The sequence below is a fragment of the Vidua macroura genome, chromosome 13, assembly GCF_024509145.1.
Source record: "Vidua macroura isolate BioBank_ID:100142 chromosome 13, ASM2450914v1, whole genome shotgun sequence".
In the NCBI taxonomy this organism is placed as follows: domain Eukaryota; kingdom Metazoa; phylum Chordata; class Aves; order Passeriformes; family Viduidae; genus Vidua; species Vidua macroura.
Window position 1 is genome coordinate 12,657,740 of NC_071583.1, and position 12,670 is coordinate 12,670,409.

Sequence of the window (12,670 nt, forward strand, 5' to 3'; positions counted from 1 at the left end):
CAGTGCAGTTCCTGAGCAGACTACATGTCTGCAAAGTAAAGATTCTCAAAGAGATCATCATATTTGGCATCTTCAACTGGAGTTCAAAGCAGTTTAATTTTGATGAAGTACCAACAACCAAACCTTTACTAGGTCCATTCACTAACAAGGTCTTCCCTAAGAAGTCCTGCCTGGGAAGAAAATCAGAATTGTACCTCTAGATAACATTTTGCTGAGCATGATAGTTCAGCCTCAGGAGTGCATGACAAGATGGTGCCAGAGGCATTTCCTAGGTTTCTTGGCATTGTTTCTGAAATGTTGACCGAGTACAAAATCACTGTTTCAATTTATGAATTTAGCTTTTTTTTTTTTTTTTTTCCTTTTATAGGGGAAGAAGAACCTCCTGTAATGACTGCTACAAAGTTCTTAGTGCCTGGAATATGTAAAGCAGAACTTCATTGCCACATCCACACTGATGAACTGCAGGCAATTGCTCCTTTATAATACACTACAACATTGTTATGCATTGCCACTTTATCAACAGCCTCTGTTTGTGCTTTAACTATCACACTGTCTCAGCACCGAAAGTACTTGAAGGAACAAACTGCCCCTGGAGAAGATCTGTTATTCCATTTTTTGTGGCCAGTAAACTTGAATCTGTTGGTATTTTTATAAAAACTCTTGCATGATTTGGAAAGTGTACATTGGAAAAACAGAAGAGCATACATTTAAAATTATTCCTGTTATAATTTAAATGTCATTATATTACACTGTTTACAGATGGCATAATCAAAACTTACTATTTTTTGCTAGGCATAAATTTGCAACTGGATATAAAATAGCTTGGAACATTAAGCCTTAGTAAATTTTGTAGTCCAGCCTCTAGTTTTAAGTGCTGATGTACTTGATGGCAGGAGTGTTGTAGTCAATAAGAACAGGATTTTTTTCAGAAGCAAGATAAAATGCCAAAGGTGAGATCAAGAAATTCTCCATCAGAAGAAATAATTTTCTTTTCAAAATGTTTGAGCTCTCGTCCTCAGCCTCCTTTTCCCAGATGCTAATGTGTCTCAGTATTGAATTTCAGTGCATGTCTCCCTCCTCTGCATTAATCTCCTGTGTCTCCTCTGCAGTCTGGCTGTGGTGACTCACAAACAGCACCATCCTGAGGCTGAGGGATCATTCTTATAATAGACAAAAATACAGGTCCTTCATATCCTGAAGGATACCATGGAAACAAAGCTTCCTATTTTCTTCCTGAAGGGCTAATATAACAAATAAAGAGATGGGAGAAGGAAGACCCTGTCTTATATTGAAGATATTCTAGGTTTGTTCAGCCATGAGAGGAGTATGCTTTACGTGGGGTTCATACCATGATACGAAGGACATGGTGCTACAAAACCACCTGGGCTAAAACAAGCCAAGGCTAGCAGTTAACAGGCAGGAATATTGTGTCTTGAGCCAAGCAGTAAACAGAAGCCAGTGAGTTATTTTGCAGTTTACACTATTTATCATCACTTAGTGATTAAGATTGGGTGCTGTCACTAGTGTTATATTAAGGAAAAATGCAAAAGCTACCACTGGCCATTTTTATCTGCTGACACAGAGCATGCATGTCCTGTTTCCTGCAGTGACCAGGTGGGTAAATCTTCATCCAGAATGTCCCTCCTGTTTCCCAGGAGCAACTTTTCTATAATTAAATGCATCTATGTAACTGCAATTCCAGACACTATTACAGAAAGCATGGGAACAACAAATACTAAAGGACACCTTACCAATGTGCCTTTGCTCATTCTGGTCACGGAGTCAAATTCTGTCTCATTTAACCTGTATTCACATTCCACTAGCAGGAGGTTACTTTAAAGAGAATTAAGGGAGAACTCAAATACCTCAAATATTCTCTTAGTTTTTATAGGTGAGAATTAGACATTGTTAACTGCTGTATTTTATTATCCATTTTAATAGCATGAGATAGAACTATTAAGTGATGATTTTGGCTGAGTAGCTGTAAAGCTCATGGGTTGTTTTCTTGGGTTGGTTTTGTTTGGGGTTTTTTTGTGTCAATTTAATCATTGGAATTTCCCAAACAAAGGACTCTGGAGATTGTTATCACAGATGGAGTAAGAAAGTGCTGTAACAATTATTTGTGTATAACAATTAATGGCAGAACTCTGACATGCTTTGCAATTGTAATACGGAATTCTGTGATCATTTGGATCAGCATGTGCTGGATCTGGAGAGCCTTGTCCAGTAATGAAATGTTCCTTATTCTCTCTGCTTTCTGAATTTCAAAGAACACTACCTGGAAAACTTCAAAACTTGCAATATCTAAGTAAGTTTAGGGAATTTTATACAAATAGTGAATCATCTGTGCCTTTGATGATTTTTTTAAGGCTGTGCCTTGGGCCTTATTGAAGGCAAAGTTCTCCCTGTTTTCCCATTGCTTGAAGGTCAGACTAGGCACAATAATTTAGAGGTAAATGCTCCTCCACTAAATCCAGCTATGAGGGATATTGATTCGGTGCAGTTCTTGTTATTTTACTGAAGAAAGAGTTCAGAGTGAATAAGACAAGGCAGAAAGGTGACACAGCCTGTGTGCTGAAGATCTGCTGTGCATAGAAATGCCAAAGCTGCACAACATGAGAAGGAGGAGGAGGAGGCAATTTCTTAGCAGTGAGCTGGTGAAGGTAATACTGCTTTCATCCATGGAAAGTCCCAGCTCCCTTACTGTTATTTAATGCTGGGCTAAAGATTGGGAAGATTTCCTTGTTCCATTAAATACAGTGGCAGAATCAGTATTATGAAATGAAATTTTCATTTTGAGCTCTAAGAAAGCTGAGTGTTGAAAAGGGATGAAGGCAGTTGCACAAAAAATTGCTTGTCATTAATGTGTTTTTTTTAATTTGTTCAAAATTTGCTGGAAAACTTGCAAAACTTATTTGTTAATTATAAAGTCTATGCAGATGACAGTCAAATCGAGGGGTGGGAGGGAAGAAATATTGTTGTGTTCCTTCTTAGCTTAAGGTGGAAGCAGCATATTGTATGTACTCAGAAGAAAGACAATATAATTAAGTGAAAGTATAGATTAGGATGGCCCACACCTAAAGTTTACAAAAGTAAGAGAAGTAATACTTTATCTAACTTAGTATAGTTTTTTTACAAAGCCACAGTTCCTAAAACAGATACTGTGTATATTGAGATACTGGAAGGACATAGTACTGAATTGGCAAGAGTTCTTTATGCTGGGAACAGCAGCAAAAATCCTTGTAAAAATTATTTTTTTAAAGATGTGTTAACACACATATTAGAGGTTAGCTTACTACTGTTTTCAAGCATTAGTAAATTCTAAACATCGTGGTAATGGTGAAAGGATCCCTTTAATTTCTGCTACACTCAAGTGTGTGGACATTGGATATTTCATACTTTATTTTCTGGGAGGGTGAAAAAGCATTGGAAAACTGAAGGCTCAAGATGTGACAGTGTGTTCAGCATTTTGAATGGGAGTATAGTTGTTGCCATAATTTGTACTTGTCCATGGACACATCAACTTTTGAAAATAGAATGCACCTGACATTTGCAGAAATAATGCTTTGTCATACTTTAATTTAGAAGGTAAATACCAAAATAAAATATTTTTGTTCTATTTCATTCATTGGGCTTTTCTTATACTATTAAAAAAGAAATTGGTTAAAAATGCAATGGTTTTATCCTGCACACTTTGAGTGCAGTTCTGCACAACACACAAGCAGCCAGACCTGCTAACTGCTGTTCACACCCTCCAGCGGGGAGGGAAGCAGCTGTTTTGATGGGTCTTTATTATAGCTGAGCAACTCTAAGAAATGTTAACTTCTAAAACTTCTGTATGGGATGGACTGGGTCAGATTTTATTTTTTAATAAAATTGCATTAATATGATTTCATGTAATTTTTTCCTATATTTTCCCTGGAGGTCTCCTAGCAGTACGTGGTTGTTCTGCATGCCAAGTGAAACCTATCCACATCCACAAAACTGTAATAACCTGGATTCATTTTGTCAAAGAGGATGTGATAAATACTTAAAATTTATATGTGGGTTTTTTTTCAACCAGTTGATTCCAAAGCACTGTTCCAGTCAGTGAACCCTGCAAACTGTAATTTTAGGGGTAAGCCTTGAAACCACTCTGATTCCTTGTGTTGCTCAGGCAAATGAAGGGAATCTGTTTACATAATGTTAGATATAATTGTAGGCACAGAGTTTGTGGTGATTGGGATGGGGCTGGCCCAGCCTCATCCCCAGTGGGTCCAGCTGTGAGCAGCACTGACAGCAATGAGCCATGGAGTGCCCAGGGGCTCTGAGCAAGCACCAAAGGGAGCAGAGGGCACACAGGGGCAGTGCAGGAACATGAGGGGATAAAAGGCTGGGCTGAAGGACAAGAAGGGCAGATGCTTGCAGCCTTCTGGAGTGGAGTGGTGTTACTCTGAATGGGCAGCTGCCTGAAACCTTCTGTTGAGGTAAGGTGTTATTGTGTATGGGGGAATGCTTAAAGCCTTCTGAAATTGTGTGGTGATGCTCTGTGTGTTGTGGCTGTCTCAACTGCAAAATATAATAATTTACAACATAATAGGCTTCACAGTTATAATAGTAAAAATCTATGCAAGAAGCAGTTAACATGTGGAGAAATTTCTTCATCACGTAATAAAAAGACTTAAAACTGTAACAGTCAGGGCTGATTTACAAAAAATCAAACTTTTTTCCAGATTTTCCTGATAGGGTCACAGGCCTTGGCCATAGATGGCAGGTTGAACTAGCATGAGTGAGTGTATGGAATGCTGCCCTGTTGGGCTGCTGATTTCATTGGAATTCTAAATATTCAGTTGCTACTGGTGTGCAAAAAGATCTGCTTGAAAAAATGCAGTCTTGTTGATTATATGAGTCAGGTAAGTTTGTTTGGTGGCAATCCATCAATTTGCCATTTTTTCTCCACAAGGGAAGAGTGTGTCTGTGGTTTCATGTAATTCTAAACTCTCTAATGCATCTGCTCCCTGTGCAAGTTCTGCATTAACCCTTTAACTGTAATTCAACATCAAATTGCTCACAAAACTTGCTCTGACTTTTTGGAACAGCCAGACAGGTTTGTGATGACCTAAAATACTTGCTATTGATAATCATAATGCATTTTCCTAGGAACACAACATTGCTTCCGTTTCTTCAATATTGCATTTCTTAACAGCCATAGAACCCTGGATTATACCAAGTGCTTGGGAAACTGATACAGTCTTTTTTCCATTTTAAATTAAATTAACCTTTAGAGGCTGTCTTTCATTGGAATGTTAACTACTTCCAATAACTGCAAAGCAGGAGTTCTTCATTACCTTTGGCAGTACAGTAAAACTACAGATCAAACCTAAAAACAGAAGTCACCTTCTTCATGCTTTAAAAAAAAATATTTCTAACCTAATTACAGAGGCTTAAACTTGTCAAATTGGATGCCTTACATAGTAAAAGGGAAAATTAACCATTTGGAGAATGGCCTTGTTTACTTGTTTTTCACACCATTGCCAAACTAAATTGCATTTTAAAGAAAAAAAAATGCCCCAAAAGGATTTTACATTGAGAAAACCAGTGCCAGGAATACTTTCAGGGCAACAAGCTACTGTCTGGTGAAAATAATTTCTGATGCAAGTTGTAGAACTATAATCACCATATTAAAGTGGTTTTTTGGCAACATTCTTTAGGCCTTTCCAGAAGGCAGTGGCCACACCCTTTTTAGTAACACTTTATTTCTCAGGTGATTCAACCAATCTCAGTGGGTCTGGTTATGAAATCAGATACTGATGATGGGAGTGGGGCATAGATGAGACAGATTTTTCTTTATAAGTGCACAACTGGTCACATACAGGCCATGAGCATGTGTTAACTGCCCTCATGTTACATGAGAACTGGGTAGGAACTAGATAAAGTATAGGAAATAGATCACTTGGGACTGGAGGTGGGCTGGTGTCAGCTGGAGGCAGAGCACAGGGCTTCATGTCTTGGTCTTGAGCCACAATAGTGATTCTGTGAGCAGCGAGTGTATTTGGTTAGAGATTATTGTTGCAGCTTTGGTGTTTTGCAATAATTTGTGTGACGGAACCACAGAGCCCTGGTTCATGTCTCAGAGTGCTGCAGCACCACTGCAGCAAATCATCTACTGATGGAGCATGGTGGGAAACAGCAAGAACTGCAGCAGAAGGAAGAGGTAGATTTGGGGCAGACATTAAGCAATGTTTCATTTCCTTTGCAACACCCCACAGAGACCTCTGAAGTGTCAGGTACCTTGGGGCAGACTCTGCAGGAGCCTGTTTCAGCCCTGTAGCACTCCTTGGTACTATTCCTCTGGAAGCACATTGCTTGATGAGAAGCTGGTTTGCAAGAATGACTCCTTCATAATTTTGATGAAAATCTAGAGTGATTTAATTGCTGACAGTTACATCATACTTATTTCAAAATAATTAAAAGTGAGAATAGAATTAGACCTACTTGTCTTTAGCAATGTCTAATGGAGGGGATGTACCCGTAAAAGCTGTGAGTCATCAACAGAAAGGAAACTGTCTGCTCTTTACTGTAGCTTTTGCAAACAGGCCGAGGTGTGTTTAGGTGTTAGGAAGGAAGTCACCATCTCGTCACTGAAGAGTTGGACAATGCTCAGCTACTGAGGGTGGAGTGGGAATACCAGTGACAGTGAATCAGGAAAACGGGGCAGGATTTGTGTTTCTGACCTTCCCCCTCTTTGCTTAGACTGCCTCCAAACCTGAGAAATACCACTACATTTATTTCAATATTCATGTTTTTACCCTTGAATTGGCTTGCTAAACATTGTTTTTTAAAGTGTAACATTCAGATATCACTGTGTTTTTAAGATAATGTTTTGGACTGAAGTAATAATACATTTAACAATTGAATTTTATATTTTGCATACTAAAGAAATATTAATATAAAGAAAAAAATTCCATGCTTGCTATGATTTTAAAATGCTGAACAAACAACAGTTACAAATTTCATTATATAATATATTGTCTTTAAACCCAGGAAATACAAATTTGTAATTACTGAAAAGTATTCAGTCTCCCTGGACAATGCTTTTAGTTGATGTGTTTGAGCAGATTCTATTTTGTTATATAGTTATAACTGTCAGTATTTCAGGAACCCATCAGAAATCAGATTGAGCAACCTCATAGATTTCTCCATTCTGTGAATTATATCAATGCTGCTGGGAGCCCAGGTTTTGCCCATAATCTGGTGTTGCTTAAAACACAAATCTCTGACTTTGCCATAGGGCAAGAGAAGTGCCAAGTCTCCACATACCTGTGTAATTTATGTGAATTGCTACTTTAAGAGCAGAAAAAAAACCCTCCAGCTGTAAACTACTATGTAAAACTACTATGGCATCTTGATGACTATTAACCAGTTGAATTGTCCTTAGTTTAAAAATAATTCACCTTATGAACCAGTATCTTTAAATATGATATTAATTCCAGAATGTTTTCATACTGTGTGGAGTTTAGAGATTACTTTAGTATTCCAACCTGCAGAAATGACATGGAATTACAGACCTTTACTTAAAGCAAGCTCTGATGTCCATATGTCTCTTCCACACCACATTCCTATCCTCAGCAATTAGAAACAACTGAGAGATGAAATCTCACAAGACGTTGGTTTCGAAAGTAAGGCCAAACCACCGTTAATTATTAGTTATTCTGCTGTAAAGTGATTCTACTCTTTGGGCTACAAAATGTGATGAGTTCCTTTATTATTGTTTTTCCATTGGCTGTTTTATGCTGGCAATGCTACTATTGTGAGAGACCTACCACCTACATGTCATTTGAAATTCTATTTGTTTTAAGTGATGTAATTGTTAGTATTTATTATTATTATTACACTGACTTCGGTCACAGAAAATAAGATGATCTTTACCAGGCACAGTACAAACATAGACTAGAAAGAGTCCCTCATCTAAAGTGCTTATCATCTACCTCCATCTTCACATCACTATATTTTTCCAGGTCAATAGGACTTTTGAGTGTATTTCCATACAACTATTTTGTCCAAAATCCACGTGCCTGTTACCATCTGTACATTGTTTGTTGCTATTTTCCGTAAGTTTTTAACCTAATGGGACCTGCTCCTGGTCGCTTGCTTGTTAATCTCGTTTGAGACTCTTAGAGTGGCGCGATGTCCTTTGCCTTTCTATGGTCGCTCTGCCTCCTCAGCTGTTCTCAACCCCAGCTTGGCTTCCTTCAGCTTCTCCGGCCGGGAGGCCGGGGCAGCGCAGCCCGGAGCCCCGGCAGACGCAGGGGCCGGTCGGGGCTGCCCGGCGCAGCTGCTGCGGGCCCGAGCAGCCGGGACGAGCCGTGCAGAAGGGACCCGGAGCGGAAAGGAAGGATAGGACACACAGCCGAGGAGCAGATTGGAGCTGGGAAAGGATCCGGAGCGGGAAGGGCGGAGAGCCGGGCGGGGTCGGGGGAGGGGGGCGGGCGGCGAGCACACACACAGAGACACATCCCGTGCCTCCGCCTGCCGTGACAGTCGCCCGGAGCCCCGGGGACCGCGTCCCGCCCACTGCCGCCGGCTCCCCGTGCCCACCCTCCGCAGCCCCTTCTCGCCGCCGCCGGGCCGGGGCGGCAGCTCCGCCAGCCGCATGCCCGGAGCGGAGCAGCAGCAGGACGGCGCAAGGTGAGTGCTGTCTGTCCCTTGGGGCTGTGCAGGTGGCCGCTGCCCAGCGCAGCTGGACGGGCTCGACTCTCCCGGGGCAGCCGGAGGCGGCAGTGGCGGGGCTGAGCCGAGGTCGCTCCGGGGGGAGCCGCCGCGCCTTACGGGACTCCGCACGGAGCGGTAGCGGCGGTGCCACGGCGGGTCGGGAGGGGACTCCCGCCAGCTCCTGCAGGGTGGAACGGGGCCGGTCCTGCTCCGGCTCCTCGCCCCGCTCCGCGCTGCCCGGGTCGGTGCGGGACGCGCGAGCTCCGCTCGTGCCCCGTGAGGGGCCCTGAGGGGGCGGCTCCGGGGCCGACGGGCGCTCGACCCCCTCGCTCTCGGGTGCCTTTATTAGTTTATGCTTTTCAAGAACTTTCAGCGTTTGTTTAGTGGCGAATCTTACACGAGCGTCGGCTTCGAGGGAAGGGCCGCGGTGCCCGGAGCCGGCCACCTCCTTGGAGCCCCGCGGTGCTTGTCACGGACCGGCTGTGCCCCGCTGCTGTTTGCCTTGGCGGGGCCCGAGGCCGGCTCTCGGCCCTTCCATCCGCCCGCACGGCCCCCGCCTCGAGGGAGGAGGTGTGGGGGAGGCTCGGGCCGAAAGGAAAGTGGAAAAAAACAAGCAGGGAGAGTAGTGAGTTGCACTTGCGGAGGGAGGCTCCGCAGCCCGCGGTGCGCTGTGATGGGAGGCAGCGCTGGTGCGCGGACCCGCAGCCCTCGTGCTGGCTGCGGGCTCAGTGCGCTGCTGCTCATCTCTGTGCTGTGCTCGGCAGCGGCCAGGAGCTGTGATTTACTGCGGAACCATTTACGTTCATGCAAGAAATTCAGCTCTGGTCATTTCCCCCCGAATTTCATTTTTAAAATTAAGTTTTTATATAGTTCTTAAATCTGATGACTGTAAAAAGTTCTTGTGCACATTTTCCATGTATACCTACATTTATTAATGCAATTTCTAGTTAAATGTTATCCTTTAGTGTATTTTCACAGTTAAAAGGCAGAGGAAATTCCCTCGTCCTCAAACACTTGCTATGGAATTACTTTGGTTGTGTACTTAGTTCTGCACCATGTACAGAGGTCTGCTGAGTGCAACAAGTTACGAGATGGATGTTGTATCTGTACAGAATTTGAGTTCAGAATAGGAGAACCCATGGGATTTGGAAACGAATGGAGCTAAGTGTTTATTGCAGAATATAGGTGTGTGAAACAGAGCTGCCCTGGTGCAGATGAACTAAGGGAATGGACGGGTATATCTCTAGCTTGTCGTTTAGTGAATTGAGTCCTTCTGTTTAAATTTTTCATGTGTATGATGTGATACCTGTTCTCAGTAAATATTTGTTAGCCAGTGCCAGTAAATAAAATGTCATTGTTTTGAACAGAGGTGCCATTCACTTTCCGGTCGCGGTGGTGTGTGTGAGTTAGCAGTGTGACAAGGCCTTGTGACCCGTGAAGACACTGTAACACTCAGTATCATTCCCTGCACATTCTCGCAGACCTCCGCTCTGTTTTGAATAGCTCACTTCTTCTCAGGACTGTTTTTGTGTAGACAGTTGTTCTGGCATGATTCCAAGTTGTGGGAGTCGTATGTGCACATAATTTGGAGGTGTATTATGTGGAGTTGCTTCCAGCAAGTGGCAAGTGAGACCACGTGGCCTTAAACAAAACTGTTTTGTTTTGCTGCTCCTGAATTGAAGTGGGTGACACCTGCTTCTGCTCGGGAGTTTGTGTAACACCTTCATACTGACTCAGGAGCTTTTTTCCTGTGTTAAAAAGCTCCTGAGTGTTTCTTTTTTCCTATCTTAAAAATTTTCCTTTAAGTGTTAAAGAAAATTAACCTGACGTCTTAAATTTTGTTTATCCTGAGGTTTTATTTGTATGTTTCAGTGGTTTAGGTTTTTGAACAATCTCCTTTGAGAATTTGTGTCTCCTTTTGGAATTTGTGTAGGTGCTGTATTTTATTGAAGACAACTTATACTCAGTGTATGAGTGAGAGCTGTGTTTGGAGAAATAATTTGTTGCCATTTAATTCCTGTGAAATATGGAGGAAAACTGGCGAATGATATGTTTGTGGAAGACTATTTTGTTTAACTCAACTAGCCTCTTTGTGTCTTTGCTTTGTTACCAAAGTGTGCCTCTCAACTTGTGGGGATGTGTTGTGCATTCCAGTTGTTCGGGTCATATGAAATCTGGAATTAACAAATGGCTGAGGTCTTGCATAAGTCTTTAGGAGTGTGTAAAATTACTGTAGTGTAGTATCTAAAAAAATTGGAAAAGAAAGGACTTGGTAAATACGCTTCATTAATGTGTGATTAACACGCACCTCCTGCTTTTCTTACGACTATAACAGCTATAAAGTAACTATTTTGACATACGTGGTTATTTAGCATGTGGCTGTGGTGGTCTCCGCCCCAAATGTAACACAGGGGATGTGCAAACACACGCAGACTGTTCTCCCCTCCAGTGCCAGCCGGGCTAGAACGTGCAGGGATGTCACGTACCCAAATGTGGGCATTGATTAACTCGTCGGTGCTCGCCACAGCCCGGGATCAGCTGAAAGGGTTCCAGGCCAAAGGATCAGGCAGTAAATACCTAAACACGGGGGGTGTGTACATTCATTTACTTCCTAATCACGGGCTGCTCAGCAGCCCGAGGGGACGCTGCTGCCTGGCCGGAGGGGGCCGTTTGCAGTAACGTATGTCTTACCCAGACCACTGCTAAGGGCAGTGATTGAAGGTATGGCCAGCAGTGAAATGTAGCAATTCCTCCAAAAAATTGTTTGAACTTTGTTTGAATGTAGAAGCTTTACGATGAGAGGTTTTTTTTTGGGCTTTTGTGTTAAATCATTATATATGCAATCAGAAATATAACTAGAAAGGTGCCCCATACTACTGCTCTTTTTCCCTTTCTGCAGAGTTAATTACCCTGACAGTCCTCTAGTTGCCCTCATAGCTCTGCAGGTGTAATCAATGTGAGGTACAACTTGCATTCAGAAAAGCTTATTTGCTTTTACACCGCTGAAGCTTGCATAAACTTGGAAAGCTGGCAAGAATTATCTGGACTTGTGTGGTTTCTGTAGAGCAAGAACAGCTGCTCTGCTGGTATCATCTCTCAGATATTTTAGTTGTTAAAGTGCAGCTTTTTTTAGTTTATTTAAAACACTTCACCATTTCTCCTAAATTAATTTTCAGTATTATAATGAAGAGAAGAGTATGTCCATTACACTGTGTGTACTGTACCAGGAATCCTGTTGGTTTTATTTTAAATACAACAGTGTGCCTATGTAGCGTTCCTTCAGAAGGTTTTGTCAGGACTATCACCTATTTCCTGAAGATGACAACCAGCTGTTTGGTGTATTTTGGGGGTGACTGACTCCTTCTGCTTATGTATAGCCTTTACTTGGGAGAGGTTAAAAAAGGCAGGTAGGAATTGCAGCACCAGCCCGTTTGTGTGGACATGTGCAGTGATGAGGGTGTCCCAGGCCTGACATCCCCCTGAGGATAGTGAGGTTCTTAGGTGAAATGCTTTGCCTACAGAAGTAGGTGCTGTCAAAGTTAACATTTGTTGATGCTCCATAGATGTAAGTAATTAATAGCCAAGAAAATAAAAACTTGCTCAAGTGAGTTGATTGTTGTGTGGATGAGTGGTCTTGCAAACTTTCCCATGTAGGCTTGGATTCTAAAAACTTTCCCATGTAGATTTGGATTCTGACTGTGCTTAGCAATTGCAGGTGAAAAGCTGTAAAGATTCAATTTTAGGGCAATACAACTCTTTGTCTGCCTTTCAATGTATTAAATAACCAGGAACATAAATGCAAGGCAAACTTGACAAACTTGAATTGTATTGACTTGTGCAATAATCCTGAATAAAATAATTATGATTATTAAGACAGTAGGCTAAAAGCATCATAATTTTAGGTAGAAAATATGGTATCCTTCCAGGCAGATAAAATTTTAACATGCTGCCATTTCCTGGTAGTGGTGATTCTCATAAA

The 12,670-nt window shown here is 42.0% G+C and overlaps 2 protein-coding genes across 3 annotated transcripts in view; both read left to right on the plus strand.

Annotated features, from left to right (window-relative positions):
- Positions 1–3,624, plus strand: part of IL17RD (interleukin 17 receptor D) — a 42,617-nt gene extending 38,993 nt beyond the window's left edge. For both annotated transcript variants that reach the window (XM_053989749.1, XM_053989748.1), the window contains one exon: positions 368–3,624. In XM_053989749.1, coding sequence (XP_053845724.1) covers positions 368–483 — 116 coding nt within the window. In that variant the 3' untranslated portion in view covers positions 484–3,624. The remainder of the gene's footprint in view (positions 1–367) is intronic.
- A 4,482-nt stretch (positions 3,625–8,106) lies between these two features.
- Positions 8,107–12,670, plus strand: part of ARHGEF3 (Rho guanine nucleotide exchange factor 3) — a 105,915-nt gene continuing 101,351 nt past the window's right edge. Inside the window, 7 exon segments of the mRNA XM_053989624.1 lie at positions 8,107–8,130; positions 8,132–8,194; positions 8,196–8,257; positions 8,259–8,473; positions 8,476–8,531; positions 8,533–8,574; positions 8,576–8,667. Of these exon segments, the coding sequence (XP_053845599.1) occupies positions 8,107–8,130; positions 8,132–8,194; positions 8,196–8,257; positions 8,259–8,473; positions 8,476–8,531; positions 8,533–8,574; positions 8,576–8,667 (554 nt within the window).